The following is a 17,935-nucleotide window of genomic DNA, read 5'->3' as shown; positions in this document are numbered from 1 at the left end:
CTGAAGAAGCACATAACATGTGCTTCTCCAGGAAGCGCTTCTATGACCCAGAAGTATTTCTAAACTTTTCTGTCAAATGCTGTCAGAATCGCTTTTAATTATCAGAAATCGCTTTTGATTCTTCCAGAAGCACTCTCAAACATGCCATAAGAAAAGAGTAAGCATTCACCTTTGGTAGAGAGAGTTCTAAACACCCCATAAACATCCTGGAAGAGGCGGAGACATTATGTGTTATTTATTTATTTTTTAAAATATAACATGAACAAATATAGGATGTAAGCTCCATGTCACCTCTTGTAAGTTTTTATCCGGGGTGAAAGAAAAGAGCATTACCACCACACCACCACTTCATTAATTACCGTTAGGTGAGTTTAATTAGATGGTAAAACTAGGCAATTATTAGGGGTGGTAAAACTAAGCAAAATGCCATTGCGTAAACTAAGCAAAAGCAAGTATCGCATGGGATGCTTGTAAGTTGTAACCAACAAAAAAAAGTATCGCATCATATGCTCTATTGGAAAATGAGAACAAAGCAAACAGAGTGGACGCCGTCGCGTTTACTGATAAATTAAAACCGAAGTATAATCTATCTCTGCAATCGGACCGACTGACAGTAGCGACCAATGGCGGAGGTCGATGCTCATACACAAGAAGAGTTCTTTGACGTCCTCACCAAAACCGGACAGAAGACCGGCATTTCCAAGCCCAGGCAAGCTTAAACCCAAACCTCCCCTTTCTCTTTTCCTTTTGATTACCCAGATTTCACGAACACACCATTATATCGAAGAATCAAGCAAGCAAGAAAGCGAGGAAATTTGTTTGATTGCGTTCACTCTTTTCTTGTAATTTCTCGAGAGACAAACAGAACACGTTGTGGAAAAGATATTGATTGAGGAAAGCCCTTCAATAAGTTAACTTTTTTTTGGAGTCAATTGAGTTGATGAATTGAAAAAAATTCAACCAATTGTTTGCCCTTCTTTAAATCTTCAGTTTATATGTATGCAGAAGTAGGGTAGCTGATTTTACTGATGGCAACATGCTCTGTTTCTGGTTTTTGAAGAATTTTGTTCTGATGACCAGTAACTCTGATTGAAAGTTTCATGGTTTTTATCACCCTCTATGTTGTGACATATATTCTTATCTATGAATACTATTGATGCCCATGTAGAGGAGATGTTCATCGAGACGGAGATTACCATCGAGCTGTACATGTGTGGATTTTTGCTGAGAGTACACAGGAACTTCTTATCCAACGACGAGCTGACTGCAAGGATTCATGGCCGGGGCTGTGGGATATCTCAAGTGCTGGACACATATCCGCTGGTGATTCGTCACTCATAACAGCTCGGTAGCTAGCTTCATTACCCTTTCTTGTAACAGACACTTACCGCTTGTACTATATTTTCCTTTTACAATACGTGTACAAATCATAACCAGTTTACTTATAAAGTCATTTGAGCAGCCACCCTGGTTTTTACTTGTTTAATCAAGCTCCTGTTAGCGTGATTCATCTGGATAGTCTACTGTTTTGTGCTAAGTGTGGCTGATTGTATTGTACTTTTTAGTTGCTATTTGTGTGACTTTTTTGACTTTCTTCTTGATAGAGTGATATTATGGGATTTCAAGTTCACAGAGTTTTCTAAACTTTCTAGGCTTTCTAAAATTTGATTGATAAAATGATAACAAAGTTCAAAGCTCATATGAACCTAAGAAGTTGAAGGCCTTAGCAGATAGGCACTTTTGTCTTCCTTTAGGAAAATACTAGTCCCTAATTCTCATGTTAGGGATTGCATGCCAAATTCCAAGAGTTAGGCCTATATGGAGATGGACCTTTTAGCATAATAAATTCTTTTTTTTTTTTTTTTTCTCTTTGATCATTTTATATATTTTCTTGTTGCATCTATTAACTGCTACGAGGAAGCTGACATTGGTCACTATTGCTTTGTATAGAATAAAATTACTTTTTATAAATGTATCCCTTTTACATGCCTTGTACAACGTGATGCTAATTGAATTTCCATTTTTCAATAGGAGATATTGTTTTAGAAGATTGGTAATGAATTTATACAGAAGTGCCTATTACAGAATTTACTTATGTCTGAATTTAAGTATTTTATCTCCTTATTTCCTCAAGTTACTGCTCCACCTCCCCTTTTGTGCATGAGACAGTCATGCCAATTATCCTGCGTATTTTGTTGTTAAAATTTAGAGCTGTCTGAAGTGTGCTTGTTACTGAAACATAGTAATTTATATATCAGGAGGGAGCTTCAAGAAGAGCTAGGTGTAACACTTCCAAAGGACGCATTTGAAATGATATTTGTTTTTCTTCAAGAGTGGTTAGTAGGCTAATTCCTTTGTTCTATTGTTGGATATATATTTCTTTGTCTAGCAGCTTTTAGTATGGACTAATGTTTCGTGAATAAATTGTTATTAGTTGTTACTACATCTGGAATTTGATTTTCCCTTTTTATGTTAGTTTGGAGTGAGATATGCTTCTACATTGTTATTGTTAATAAGCACTAGTTCAGAATTTCATAGTTCTTTGAGATATAGGTGAGATGTTATTATACTTGTGAGGCTTTGTGAAGTTGTGGAGGTGTTAAGTGGTTAAAGGTATCTGAAAAAGGATTCCCGTATTGTTCCAGACATCATCAGTTAATGGCTTGAAGTTCATGAGGACAGGTGTATAGTAGTAGAGGGGTTAGGATTGGGAGTACTACTAATAAGGGGTCAAGACAGGATGAGTTTTAAGGTCCTTGCATATCAAGGTTAAAAGGGTGTTGTATTGTATGTGGTTACTGCATAAACATGCAAGCAGTAAATAATTGCTGAGACATCCTTAGGAAGAGTAGATGAGCAAGGAGGAGAAGACAAGCACAAGAGATTTTCATGCACTCAAAAGTTTCCAAAGAAGCTTCATAGCTTCAACCACAATTATGCTTAGTTTGGACCTGTACAGCACCCTAATTATGCTTGCCCAGTATGCTCTTCGCTTGACATTCAATCTTAAGAGAACAATCCTGGTTTTTTCTTTGATGTTAAACTGCTACAATCTGCATGAACAGTAAGGTAGATTTAACACTATCTAGCATGAGGTTGATACAGGGGTGGCCTTGCCCATCTGGACATCATGGCTGGCATTGACAGTCTGGTCAAACAAGCTTGAACAGGTATTTACCCTCCAAATTTGTATCAACTAGGGAAGAACATAATTGTGCCAGCTCTACAATATTCTGCCTGTGTTTAGGAGAAAAGGTTGAGCAAGATTAAGGAGAGAAAGAATAGATACCAGGTAGATCCATTATGGATGCCATCTAATTATTGAGACCATCAATCGGCGGAAGTTTTTTGGAGTGAATTGAAAGACTTACATTAGCTTTAGTACAGGAGCAGAGGGCTACAAATTATTTCTGATATTTGGGATCTATAATGCGAAATCATAGGAAAATGGATGATGATTCAATAAATAGAGTTAGAAAAGTGCGGACAAAGTGGAGGCAAACTAGTGGTCTGTTATGTGATTAAAGCATACCAAATAGGTTAAAAAGGAAGTTCTACAGAACTGTCCAGAGGCCAACTGTTTTGTACGGGGCATAATGTTGAATGGTAAAGCAAAAGCAAGTGCAATGCATCCATGTAGAAAAATGAAAATTTGAAGATGGAAGATGGGTGTGACTAGAAAAGGCAGAATTGAAACCAATCTATTTACAACAAACTTAGGAGTGAAAGTGATAAGATACGTGAAATTAGGCTTAGGTAGGCATAATCAACGTAGACCACTAGATGGATCTATAACTAAAGAAAGACATGCTAAAGTACAAGATAAAAGATTAAAGAAGCCAACCAAAATTAACAAGGGAAGAAGTGAGACAAAAGGATATAAGATTTCAGATTTAGTAGAAGACATTGTATATTAATATGAAAGAATGAAAGATGAGAATTCAATGTTCTATTCCAAACAATTAGGACAAAGGCGGGTTATTCTTCAGTCACCTTCGAACATTCTTTGTGAAAAATAGATGTCTTTTGGTGGTGGAAGGCAGGCAAGAGTTTTGTGGAATTGCGCTGTGCTTGCTGACTTTTGGGTAATTTAGTTAGAGAGAAATAGAAGAATCTTGTTGAACTATAGTGGGGATGTAGAAGAGAATGCTTGGGAAAGAATCAGGTTTTGGGCATCTTTATGGGCTTCTCTTTCTCCAGCTTTTAAGGATAACTCATTTTGTGTAATTTTATTACATTGGGGAGCTGCTGCTGGATAGTCTTTTTGAGTTGAAATACAATGTAGAAGGTGTATTTTGGATTTGATTGTTAGGGTTGTATCATTTTGATGGTAAACTCCTGGTTCACTAAGTTTTGTATTGTAATGTTTCTCTATATTAATTTTTTTTTTCATAGAAAAGCAGGTATCGGTGTTCCGAAACGACCAATTCGTTGAGGGCTTAGTTGTGGTTGTCTAGGGAGCGGGGCTTGTCTGGGTTTAAAGCTTAGGGTTGTTCTAGGTTTTCTCTTTGGTTTGTGGGAGCTGGGTTGTTTTTATTCTTTAGTCTTGTTCTCTATCTGCTGTGGATTCCTTATCCACTTTTGTATTAATACAATTGTTTCTATTAAAAAATAAATAAATAAAATACAATTACGACAAAGGGCAAGGATGACAATGATGACGGTGGTGATGTTTGTATTTTGTTTATATTCAAGATCTTCTGTGTATTAACTGATGTTGGGTTAAATTTTGAATGCAGTGTAACAAATGATGGAAAATTCATCAATAATGAATTCAATGATGTATATTTGGTTACAACTGTAGATCCAATCCCTCTTGAGGCATTTACTCTTCAGGTGAGGAGGGTGATGTAAGTCAAATAGAAGTTCCAATGATTCATGTTTTATCTTTTTGCTATTTTATGATACTTTGACTTTTCTGGGAAGATCTATTAATTACATTCTCTTTAAGTCAGGAAATATGGCCATCAGAATTATTAATCACTCATAGAAACAGTTCAAAGACTAGGGGTGAAAACTAATAGAACAGGAAGATATGCTGGCTTATATAAAAAAATGCAACTGCGATATTGCAAATGCAACCATGTGGCTGAATTATACTCATTTAAATATTGTTTGCTATGCAGCCTATGTTGCCATGTAAATTTTCTTGAGTATCTGAACATCTCTTCTCTCTAATGGCAGGAAACAGAAGTCTCTGCTGTTAAATATATTTCTTACGAGGAGTATAGAAGCTTACTTGCTAAAGAAGATCTTGAGTACGTCCCCTATGATGTAAATGGGGAATACGGTCAGCTTTTTGACATAATTGCAAGGAGGTATGCTATTGAAAAGCATTTTAAGTTTTTTTATTTTTTATTTTATTTTATCAGTGAGATGGAATGATCCATTCCAGACTAGCCTATATGAAGATTCTTTCTCGTAAGACTTAAGCTGGTCAAGAAACAATTTATTCCCGAGTCCTGATACCCATGTAAGGCTGGATTTAGTTGCATCTCCAAGAAATTTTTATTTTTATTTTAAAACTTATTCTTTTTTTTTTTTAAGAAACAATATCTGTTTTTTTTTTTTTTGTGTGTCGACAAAAAGATTTTGAAATTTCAATTTAAATTTCTTTCTTTTTATTGTTCATCGCTAGCTTCATGGAAATAATGAATGTTCTTGTGCCTCCACGGCAATAAAATTTTATTCTTTGATTTACTCGGCCTGAAAAACATTAATTCCGTATCAAGAAGACTGAAAGACATACAATACTATATCACCATCTGTTTCAAATTTCCCCGAATATTCACTACTTTCTTATGTCAGCTATTTCATCTTAATTTCCTAAAGGTACAAGGAGAACACTATAGCTCGAAGTTTATCTCTACAAAAGCAACTCCAACATTATGCTCCTGTTTCCCTCAGTGCCGAGGTTATTGTCCTTAGCCATTTCTTAGATCTATTATTCCTTTAGTAAATTATGTATTTAGTTTATTCTTTTTTCTTTAAATTTTATTGGATGTAGACAATATTCAATCATGGTGCAATGATTAAAAGTTTTGGCTGGAAGTTGGAAAGGTAGAATGGTTATAAGTTTTTGCTGCACCCTGAGTTGCCAAGAAGCTTTATCTTTAGTTTTGACAAAGTGGAATCAATTTGTTTATGTCAAAATCTGCATTGAGATGTTTTGGTTGGCACCATGATTCAGTGATAAGGAATGTGAATTCTGTAGGTATTATTTGGTATGCATCTGGAAGAAGAGGAATGCAAGGGCTTTCAAAGGCATTGAGCTCTTTGCGAGCCTTGTGGTTGTTGTGTTTATTCATCCAACATTCCGGGAATACAATTTAGTTAGTGCCTTTTTGGCTAGTATTTCATAGCCTGAGTACTACTCTTTCCACCAGTTCTGTAACTTGTAAACATATTACATGAAACCGTTGAAACAATTTAAAAGTTGGTTGAAAGTACAACAAGCTTTCTTACCTAAAAGGTGAACCATAATGTTACAGATTTTCAAGAAGATGGTGTAACTTTTGTTGCCTAATTTAAATTTTAACTTCGTATTTGGAATATAGCTTATTAAATACTTTGATGTTGAAATTCTTCCTCCCCTCTCCCATGTCTTGTGCATCAGCAATCTTCTTCTTCTTTTTCTTCTTCTTGTAGATGGTTGTGTCCTTCCTTTTTCTTTTCCCCAAAATGTAGTTGGTTGGGTCCTCCAAGTGAAGTTGAGCATATTTTGTTTCCTTGATGCAGTTAACAGGGCTTACAGATGCAGACAGAGAGGCTCTGCTGTTACTAATTAAGGCTGCAGCAATTATGGACGAAATCTTTTACCTGCAGGTTGAATAGATTTGTAATGAAACATGTGCATTGTTAGATAATTAAACAGACACTTCAACCTGTGTATTTGTGCTGTTATGTTATTCTGATACATAAAGACTGTTAGTATGCATGAAAATAATGATATGTGCTGCATGGTAGATTCGAGTATCACCAATAGTGTGCATCTGCATACACATATTGTGGAATATATTTTGCACTATAGTTCTTTCTTTGTATGCAAGTAAAAATGCACTAAATGAGCCAAGGGGGAGCTATGCAAATATCTTGTAATTTTCCTTGTGTTGCACCTAGTTTGTCAGGCACATATTATTATTATAATTCTTAATCTATGTTGTAGTGCCCATTTCTAATTTTTTTTTCTTTCCCATTCTATGTTTCTGATTTTACATTTAGGTTTGGTACAGTAATCCAGTTCTACAAGATTGGTTAAAGGAGCATGCTGATACATCACAGTTAGACAAATTGAAATGGATGTATTACGTAATTAATAAGAGTCCATGGTATGTCTTCTTCAACTTAGTTTTCTTTCAGGTGTATACTATGCACATGCGATTTTTACCTATAAATGTACCGTGTGCCATGTGTATGTGCGCGTGCGCGTGCGTGTGTGCGTGTGTGTGTGTGTGTGTGTGTGTGTGTGTGTGTGAGTGGGTGGATGGGTGTTCTCATGTAATTTTGGATGATACTACTTGAATAAATGTTTGCAATATTACGTAATTAATAAGAGTCCATGGTATGTCTTCTTCAACTTAGTTTTCTTTCCGGTGAATACTATTCACATGCAATTATTACATACAAATGTACCGTGTGCCATGTGTGTGTGTGTGTGTGTGTGTTGGTGGATGGGTGTGCTCATGTAATTTTGGATGATACTACTTGAATAAATGTCTGCAATATTTTCTATCAACAGGTCATCCCTTGATGAAAATGAGGCATTTCTGACAACTGCGGATTCGGCTATAAAGTTGCTTCCTGAAGCAACTAGACCTGTTGCTGGGTGGAAGGGACTTGAATACAAAGCTGCGTTTCCTCTGCTGAAACCACCTGGTGCAAACTTCTACCCGCCAGACATGGACAAAGTGGTATATGATTGAGCTGATTGTATTGTAGAAAAAAAAGATCTTATAGATATATGAACACCAGTAAATTTCTTTTTGTGTAGGAATTTGAATTGTGGAAGACCAGTCTAACAGAGGACCAACAACAAGCTGCAACAGGCTTTTTCACTGTTATTAAAAGACACAGTGAATTCAGTCTGGATTCTTCCTTGTATAGTAGTACAGTTAGCAGCACAAATCATTCAGTGGGTTCCACTCATGATCTATATAGTGTTCCTTTCTCCCAAGAGTATAATTCTTCCCTCACACGAGCTGCTGAGTTCTTGCATAAAGCTGGTGACTTGGCCAGTTCTCCTAGGTATGAGTTTGACGAATTTCTTTTCTTCTAAGTTGTTTCATTGCTGATTCCAAGTTAAGAATTTTATATGCATTTCACGGTGCAGCATGGGTTTAAATACAGAGATTTCATGCTTTACAAAGCAAGAGTCCAAGAAAATTCCCTTCGTATTTTGCTGTGATATATGGTTGATTTTATGTGCGTTGATCTTAGCCATCCCTTAATATTTGGCTGTAAATATGGCTGATTTATGACTGCTATCCAGCAGTATATCACAACGAAATATCAAGGGATATAAAAAAATTTGCCTATATACATCTTACGTCGTACCTCGTAAAGCCCGAAATTTACTTTTTTTTTTTCTTTTATCAGTGAAACCTCTGTATTTAAACTCATTACTGCATCAACAAAAATGCATTCAACAAGTTTTTAACCTTAATAAGCTATTAGAGCTGGAGATAGTAGTTTGATTCTCTGCAATTGAAATTTCCCAATCTATAGTGATTTCAGCATGTTAGAGTATGATAATTATTGATCCACATCCCAGCTTAAGCTTTTAGTAAAAATAGTGAACCTACAAAACTTGACAGTGGTCATGCTAAATATCATCTTCGTACAACCATTAAATTAATCTTGTGTTCTCTATGAAGTTTGAAGAGGTTTCTTCACAGCAAGGCCGATGCTTTTCTTTCAAATGACTACTATGACTCAGATATAGCCTGGATGGAGTTGGTTAGTACAGTATTTAAATATACCGTTTACAATCATAAATTAAATGGTGTTGATACACAGTTATAACTATAGTTACTATTTGTTTCTAGAGAGAATTTTACCACGAGCTGGTTTATTAATATGTTGAAGTTTTATTGTGGTTATCAATATTTTGAAGTTGCTATTAATCAAACGGCTTGATCCTTTAATTGATTTTTATGTAATTTACAAACTAGAATATCTTGTTTTCTAAAGTTGGCCTGATCCAACCCATGTCCATCCCTCTGCTGTACATGGGGTTATATTATATATGAATATGGAATCCCCTATTGTATAGCCCATTGACACTCTCTCTCTCTCTCTCTCTCTCTTTATTTTTTTGATTTTTGATTTTTTAAATAATGACCACAGTAATTTTTGTTAACTAAACTAAACAGCAATACAACTGTGAACCAGCAGTCCACTGAAGATACAATCAAACTGACAGCAAAATTTCTGCACTATATCTTTAATTTATGGACATCAAAACCACAGTGATGCCCAAATTTTGACTCTACCCCACTAGAGATACATTTCTTCCTCACACTTGGTTTCACATATTCTACCATTCTTTTCCACCAAAATGGCCCACAAAATTGTCAACAGACTACAATTTCACAAGCTTGTTTCCCATCACCAAAAGCACAATGTTTCTCCACTAGTGAATGTGAAATCACCCAACTCGACCTCATTTTTCGGAACTACCTGTACTACAGCGTCAAGCAAATGAGACGGTGAAATGAATACTTTTAGTAGCCTTGTTGCACATGTTACACCAATAAGGTCATAAGTTGACATTAGACCTCCGAATCATCGAGATGGGGTTAAAAATATGAAGAGATGATTCACCAACCAGCTTGCTGAAATAGGATTACACATGCAAAAAACAAAAAACAAAAAAGTTGCAAGCTGATTCCATTATCCACCTGCTGTATAATCTCTATCATATGACATTTGTACTCAAAGAAAGTGGGGTAGAACACTCACCAACTTCAAGATCATTCAATTTTTACAAAATTGAAATTCCAACACATTGCAATTGGAGAGGAGACCTAAACTCGATGCTAATGGACATGTTATGTGACAACGAAAGCCTATGATGTAATATAAATTTTTTTGTATATTCAGTGGACATCATTCACTGTCTGTACTCTGTGCACATAGTTTCTCATAAAAAGTTACAAACAAAAAAAGGAGCCTAGTCATGGCTCTCTTTTACCTGTTAATTTAGCAGTATGTTTACTATAAAAAATGAATAGTTATATACATTTATCTTAAAAGGAAATGACCTTATAAAAAATTGCACTTAATTACAGAAACTTTTGTTCTTGAACTTCAATTCTCTAAAATGGCATCAAGTTCATTTGTATAACGTGAATTTGTACCCCATGAAGTATGGGAGCTTTCTTGTTTTCCTCTTGAAATTTTATTATTTTCTGTAAAGTCTTAAGAGCATTAAACTGTTGATCTAGCCTTTATTTTTGTCTGCTGTTCTGCTGTAGGACTCAAAGCTGGATGTTACTATTGGTCCATATGAAACATATGAAGATGCTCTTTTTGGATATAAGGTATTTTTATATGGAGCACCCTTATTTTATGCTTCTGCATTCACGACCTTGTAGTTTAAAATTGTGAACTTAGGTGTAACATACTGCATATACAATGATATTGATAGCAAATTTCTTCCTTTTTAAAAGTTAATAATTTTTATATTTCTTGCATTTTGGTGTTTATTGTCTAAAAGGACCTACTTGAGAATTCATGTGATAGCATGGTAGTAAGTTTTCTGCCTTTAGATGTAATTGAACTGTGTTTCATCTTAGGCTACATTTGAAGCATTTATTGGAGTTCGGGATGACAAAGCAACAGCTCAATTAAAACTTTTTGGTGATAATTTGCAGGTACTATTGTACAATCATTTTCTACCAGAGATTTAATAGCTTACCAAAAAAGAATTATCCTGACAAACTTTGTTATCCCTTCTAACTATCAGTTACTATTATTGTTTGTTTATAAGGTTCTGGAGCAAAATCTCCCACTGGACAATGTGTACAAGTCCAAAGATGTGATTTCTGCTCCTATTCGAGTCATCGATCTTCTTTATAATGCAGGAGTAAGTTTAGACTCTGGAAAATCTTTCAAGATGATTTTATTTTATGGCCACTCGCAACTTATTGATTAGAAGCATTATGGTTTGCCCTGCTTCTAGTGCTAATGTAAAAAACAACAATAAAAAATCCTTTTGCTGAAGTGCTCTCTCTCTCTCTCTCTCTCTTTCTCTCTCTCTCTCTCTTTGTGTGACATCGAGCGACAAGCAGTATACTCGGCAAGATAATAGTCATTGAAAAATAAGAATAGTATTAGAATGGAGAAATGTAAAATAAATGCATCTTCAGGTTTAGGTTTGAGGTTGACATAAATTTACCTATCACAAATAAATCTATTAAGTGTCATGGGTTTGGTAAAATATTTTTGTCCTTAATTGTATGGTGTCCATTGAGGTCAGAGTCCTCCACTTCTGTGTTTATTGTAAATGCAACTTTAACTGGTTGGTGAAGTGACGTTGACAACTTCAAGTTTTACCTCAGGATGTAAAGGGTCCTCAAACTGTTGCTTTTAATCTACCAAATGACGAGCGTATAGTAAAAGATCGAGGAACATCAATGGTCATGCTGAAGAATATCTCAGAGGCTAAGTAAAAATTTCCTTCATTTTTATGTTTGTCATGTACTTAGATAAATATCAATTATTGCTTTTCGAAATTTTTATCTGTTGTGTTGGGAAGGTAATGTCAGAACTGCCTATGCTAAACCAGGTTCAAGCACATTCTTCAACCTATAGCCGATGTTTGTATTACAAAGGAACAACAAGAACTTGTAGATTTTGAATCTTTCTTTACCCACACAATTTGCCATGAGTGCTGCCATGGGATTGGTCCTCATAGCATAACACTTCCAAATGGTAGAAAGTCTACAGTGAGATTGGTCAGTGACCTAACTCTCTAAGTTATGTTGTTTACTTGTTCACTATAATTTGTTTTGACAACCTTTGTTGGATTGCATTGCTGCTTATGGTAATCTAAACTTTTGTTCCAAACTAAGGTTCAACATATCTAACAGAACAGGAGAGTTAATAAAATTTTATTGTCAGGGAAATTTTCTTTTAGGTAAATCAAACAATGTCGGTTGATAGCTCATTTGGAGGCTTCCAAACAAAGATTAAACACTCCATCCGTCAATAATAGATTCTTTCCATCAATGTGAGCATCTAAGTTTTGTTAGGTTTACTTACATGTTCAATATTATGAGAGTAAAAAAGTGTGAATAAGTGAGGGTTTGTGGAAGGTGATGAGGTTTCTAGGCATATGTGTTGCAGCTGTTGGGTCTAGTGAGAACATCTGTTTTTCTTTTAAATGCTTTTTGTCCTTAATGGTAATTTCATATTGGGGTAAAATGGGCAATTCACATTTCACATAAGAGTTGGGTCTCAAAAGAAAATTGTTGGGTCCCATTAAAATTTCCCTTAATGTTATAGTAATTGTTTCTGGTGAATGACCAGCAGAACGAACAAAATCAAACAGCAGGCGTGTTCAAGATAGCCATATGAACAACAGAATTATCCCTTCTATGTTACATGATTACAGCAGACAACATAAACATATTTTCAAGACAGCCACATGAACAACAGAATTATCCCTTCTATGTTACATGATTACAGCAGACAACATAAACATATTTTCAAAAAAAAAAAAAAAAGTTTCTTGTGAACGCACTTATCAAAATTTGAGGTTGAATTTCATAGCTCTACCTACCTATCCTTATTGCAGGCAGACAACATAAACATATTTAAAAATTAAAGTGTTACAGGAAGCAACACTTTGTTAAAGTCCCAGTTAGTATCTTTACTGGCCAAAAGGAATTGTCAGGAAAACTTGGGTGCCAAACTAAGTGTCAGCCTATTTACCAAGAAACTGGTGCAAGTGTCTGTTAAAGTGAAATATATATTATATATATGTCATAATGAAGATTCTTTGGATAGTTGTTTCCTACTTGTATGTTGAGGTAAAATTTTGTTTCCTATTGTGATAGGGTTGTGAACTTATTATGAATATATTTGTTATTTTCTCCCTATTTTTCTGAACATAGATATCAAAGCATTGGTTCTGAGACCTAGTGATTTAGATAAAAATCATTCCTCCTACCAGATGGCTTGCCGTCAAGTCATTTGGTTGACTTCACTATATTATATATGTAATATATATGATTTGTTTCCACATTACTGTCCAGAGTTCTCTCTAATCACTTTTAGAAACTATTAGACATCTGGTTGTTATTCTTTCATCTTTGACATCTGTCACTGGGTATTGGTGTATAAATTCTGTTGTGTTTCCGGTCTTGGTCCTGGAAAATCTCGTTTGCCCATATGATCAAAACATATTGTTGTTGACGTTTAGTAGTAACCATCCTTGTGTCCTTCATATGGTTGCTTAAGGATGTTTTGGGTGCTCCTTACTAGACAGTTATTGAAGTTTAGTTTTGTTCTTGAGTTTGGTGTTGAAGTGCAGTTTGTTTAAACATGTATGCCCCCTTTTAAGCTTTTGGTGTTGAAGTGCAGTTTGTTTAAACATGTATGCCCCCTTTTAAGCTGAAAAGTGTTACAGTTGGTTGTTGCAGTGGGGCAGGTAATGCCCACCATAGTTTTTATGAAGACAAGTGGTGTCTTTGTATTGTGGAGGCATATCATAGTATCTAGCTCTGAGGACTGCATTGTTGAAGTGTTGAGGCACATCATGTCATCCTGTATGTAGGCACATGATGCCTAGGCTGTTAATGTGGGCAATGACATTTCTAGTCATTCTTCAAATGGAGCATCTATTGTAAAAAAATTTAGAAGTTTTAGCTCAAATTTTGTGAAAAATGAATCCGCATCGGTGAATCATGTAGTATTCTTTTTAGGAAGACTCCCGATGATTACATGTGATACTCAAGGTAGTTGATATGTCCCCAGGAACCTTAGTTGCATGTTCTGTTATTTGCAGTTTTAGATGTCTAAATTTCTCCAACTGATGGAGGGTTTGTTAGCTATGAAGCATTTATTAGATGGTCTGTATTTTATTAAGAAAAGGTATTCCAACAATTTATGTCCAATTTATTGACGATTATAGTCAAATTCTTGTTCTTAGTATGCTTCTAATGTCATTTACGACATGTTAAGAAAAAGCAATTATAGAAGTCATTTTTTGAAGGTTAACTACCTCAAGTGTGCACTATTTTCTTAATGCCGACTCTGGTTTGCCTTGTGTCTCTTTCATCTTCTGATAAAGGAACTGCAAGAACTCCACTCCGCTCTGGAAGAAGCAAAAGCTGATATAGTTGGCCTTTGGGCGTTGAAATTCCTAATCCACAAGGTGCGTGGCCATATATTTTCTTGACCGTGCTTTACATCACTTTATCACTTTAGTGGGATGGTTTGTTTTACACATTTTCTAACGCATTTGCATCTTTCTTTTTTTGGTCAATTATGTTATTATCAAGAGATGACAGTGGACCTCTTGTTCCCCGAGTCTTTGAATACCTTGTATTTTCATTTTTATTAATAAATATCCTAAGCGGTTATGTTATTACCAATGGAATTCATATACTAGTGGCGTTGTTCTTCTGCTTATGCTTGTTAACTGGTTTTATTTTTCTGAGGGAGTCCAGGATTTGCTTCCAAAGAGTTTATTGAAGTCCATGTATGTTTCATTTCTTGCTGGATGCTTCCGCTCAGTGCGGTTTGGTCTTGAGGAAGCTCACGGGTAAGCTAGCAATCCATTATACTATACTAGCATGTTTGGCCACCAAGTATCTTATACTTGCTATATGTTTTCAGAAAAGGACAAGCATTGCAGTTTAACTGGTTGTATGAGGAAGGAGCCTTTATCTTGAACCCTGAGGAAACATTTTCTGTTGACTTTACCAAGGTATTACTGCCTCAATTTTCTTGTTTTGCCTCGTGAGATGACACATCAAGGCAATGTATAAGTATTCCTTCATTTTTGTAAAAGGTTGAAGGTGCAGTTGAGAGCCTGAGTAGGGAGATACTCACCATACAAGCAAAAGGTGACAAAGAGGCTGCAAATTTGCTGCTTCAGAAACACGGCAAACTGACGGACCCATTAAAAGTTGCTTTGCAAAGATTAAAGAAAATTCAGGTATAACAAATATTTCAATAATTAAGCTCTAAACATAAATAATTAATGCACTAGTATGCAATTTTCATAACAAGCATTAAGGATGCAGTCATATTAAGTATCTAATAGATGATGACATCTTGCACTACAAATAAGATTTGCAAAAAGATGGCTGATTTCAGTTGATTATGTCATCACTCAATTGAGGAAAGAAGATGACTCCATGCATGAATGAATAAATCATGACTATGGTTTTAAGATGTTGGGGCTCTCCACTAGTAGCCAAGGTTTTGGTTTTGGGTTGTTTCTACTGTGCCCTTGTGGGCGATGTTTGAATATGCTTTCAAGGCTTTGGATTTTGAGCATTGTCTTGAGTATATTTTAGCAGCTGTCTTTCTCACTTTTTTCAGGCGCGTGAAATGAAATGCCTCACTTCATGCCTAATGTCTTTTTAGTTTATCAGATTGACATGCATATATGATAAGCATTTGTTTAATAGGCAAAAGAATGATGCATTTTTTGACCCTTATAGCGAATAATTGGTGGAAAATATTTTTTGTGTTGCGTCTAAGTTATATAAATCTCTTAATAAACCAATGGAAATTTCATATTAATTTACATAGACATAATTTGTCCTCATCCATCCTTCTGACGTTTCCTCAAGTCCTGAACCCTAATGAAGGCTCAGTCAGTGCAACTAAAGTTTATAATCTCCCTTTTCTTCTTTTATGTTATGGAAACCCAATGCAATATAAACTTCCAAATTCAGTTCTATGAGCCAGAATTCTTTGGACTGTAAACTGCCTTTTAATTTCTGAACTATTTATCACAACAATTTATATCACATAGTTACTAGTATCTTCTAACTTTGTGTAGGTACCTGTGGATATAGTTCCCACGTTCTCGGTGGTTGATAAAATATTGGAGCAAAGACGCTAAATTGGTGAGTCTCATCCTTATTTTCTACCTTCTTTGAAGGATGCTAGTAAATGACAAAATTATTGCTGGATTAATGGGAAAATAGAATGGTTGATATCTTGATTCCATCTTATAAATGGGAAATGCTCTCAAACAGCATTAGTATTGTAGCAAATAGTCTCATTATCTCGATATCATTTCAACATGTTGTCAATATTGCCACATATTGTCCCATAACGATAGCAAATAGTCCAAGATAGGCTTGATATGACATAAATAAAGTATTAATATTGTGTCGATCTTGTCGATATACTATAGTAATAGTGTTATTAGAGCACATTGCTACAGTGGTGCTATTAGTGAGCTTTTCCCTGTAATTTTCAACCTGTATCATGTGAAGCAACTAATCTCCTAATTCTCGAACAAAAAACTTATGCAGATACGAGACAGACAAGCTTCGATGGCTTTTTATTCTTCACACATTAATCAGGTTGAGTGGTGCAACAATTAAAGGTTGTTCTATTTATGAGCTCCTCACTCTAGAGACAAGATATATGACGTGACCTACAAGAAAACGTGAGGGTTGTTTCGACATGTTAGGGCTCATTTGGTGTTTCTGTGAATTTTTTTCTTGCTTTTGTTTTTGCTGTTTTATAAATAAATAAATAAAGCATAATAACTAAAATGGGCATGATTGATCATGCTGAATGCTATGTACTCACTTGTTTCGTAACGAAGAAAAATGTGCGTGACCATGCTTATATATAATTGTGCCGTATTCTTTTGAATGCCAATAGCAGCTCCCAAAAGTAAACCTACCATTTATGGATTAGTTATAAAATAAAGTTTCACTTTCATAAATTGAACATGGAAACCTCGAGTGTAGGGTAGCTGTTTTGACCACTTGAGTTACAAGCCCATGGCACACATTAATAAATAGAAATTTATTGAACCTATATCGCTAAAATTTATACATGTATGTTTCACTCTGGTAGGTAAGTTGATATTGCTTTAATATGTTTAGCACATGTGATGTACCTATGTCAGTTTACCTATGGGTAAGTAAATTAACACTATGGTTTAATATCACAAAACATCCCTAAGGTTTATGAAACTATCATATTGCATTCTGAATGTTTTTTTGTGTCATTCGTGGTCCTCAAGGTTTGTATATGTGATCACAAGTCCCTACCGTTAGATTCCGTAAATAACTCTGTTAGTTTGCTGACGTGGCATATATATATATATCACAAAACGCCCTTGAGGTTTACGCTTCTATCACAAATGGTCACTACGAATTTTTGTTTATTTTTTCATTTAAAATTCATAAAATTTTTGTTTTGTTTTTAAAATTATTTTTAAATATATATTGTATTTTAAATACACGTGACACTATATTTTTTAAGATGTGGGCTTCACATATATGACACATCAACAAACAAATGATTTTTTTTTTAAAATAATTTAAAATTCATAAAATTTAAAAATGAAAAAACCATTTATAGAAGGATTTTAACCTTGAGGACCATTTATGCTAAACCCTTGGTTTTTCCATTTTCAAATTTTATTAATTTTAAATTATTTTTAAAAAACTCCATTAGTTTGTTGATATGGCATATATGTGGAGCCCCCATCTCCTATAATATAGTGTCACATGTATTTAAAATACAATATATATTTTAAAATTAAAAAATTAAAAAATTTCATGGGGACCATTTGTGATAGGTGCGTGAACCTCAGGATGTTTATATATATATATATGCCACGTTAGCAAATTAAAGGAGTTTTTGACGGAACCTAATGGCAGGGACCATTTGTGATTACACATACTAACCTTGAGGACCACAAATGACACAAAAATACATTAAGGAT

The 17,935-nt window shown here is 34.9% G+C and overlaps 1 protein-coding gene across 1 annotated transcript; it reads left to right on the top strand.

Annotated features, from left to right (window-relative positions):
• Positions 1-473: 473 nt before the first annotated feature.
• Positions 474-16,831, top strand: NUDT3 (nudix hydrolase homolog 3). The gene is made up of 22 exons (XM_088250303.1): positions 474-709; positions 1,169-1,348; positions 2,259-2,336; positions 4,740-4,836; positions 5,185-5,318; positions 5,833-5,914; positions 6,739-6,825; positions 7,222-7,328; positions 7,739-7,910; positions 7,991-8,244; positions 8,874-8,955; positions 10,476-10,541; positions 10,797-10,874; positions 10,991-11,086; positions 11,562-11,668; positions 11,789-11,957; positions 14,297-14,380; positions 14,676-14,770; positions 14,845-14,935; positions 15,020-15,166; positions 16,022-16,088; positions 16,503-16,831. The coding sequence occupies exons 1-21, from the start codon at positions 624-626 to the stop codon at positions 16,082-16,084; spliced, it is 2,355 nt and encodes a 784-aa protein (XP_088106429.1). The 5' UTR covers positions 474-623; the 3' UTR covers positions 16,085-16,088; positions 16,503-16,831.
• The last annotated feature ends 1,104 nt before the right edge of the window (positions 16,832-17,935 follow it).

The sequence above is a fragment of the Prunus avium genome, chromosome 3 (assembly GCF_965620075.1).
Source record: "Prunus avium chromosome 3, drPruAviu1.hap1.1, whole genome shotgun sequence".
Classification (NCBI taxonomy): Eukaryota; Viridiplantae; Streptophyta; class Magnoliopsida; order Rosales; family Rosaceae; genus Prunus; species Prunus avium.
The sequence above is the reverse complement of the archived record's forward strand: the minus strand, read 5'-3'. Positions and strand labels throughout refer to the sequence as shown.

What these genes read in the sequence shown, in the direction of transcription:
- NUDT3 (XM_088250303.1), top strand. Translation starts at nt 624, where the DNA reads ATGGCGGAGGTCGATGCTCATACACAAGAAGAGTTCTTTGACGTCCTC. An exon ending in GGTCTTGAGGAAGCTCACGG is followed by an intron (nt 14,771 to 14,844) that starts GTAAGCTAGCAA and finishes ATATGTTTTCAG; the next exon opens with AAAAGGACAAGCATTGCAGT. An exon ending in TTTCTGTTGACTTTACCAAG is followed by an intron (nt 14,936 to 15,019) that starts GTATTACTGCCT and finishes TTTTTGTAAAAG; the next exon opens with GTTGAAGGTGCAGTTGAGAG.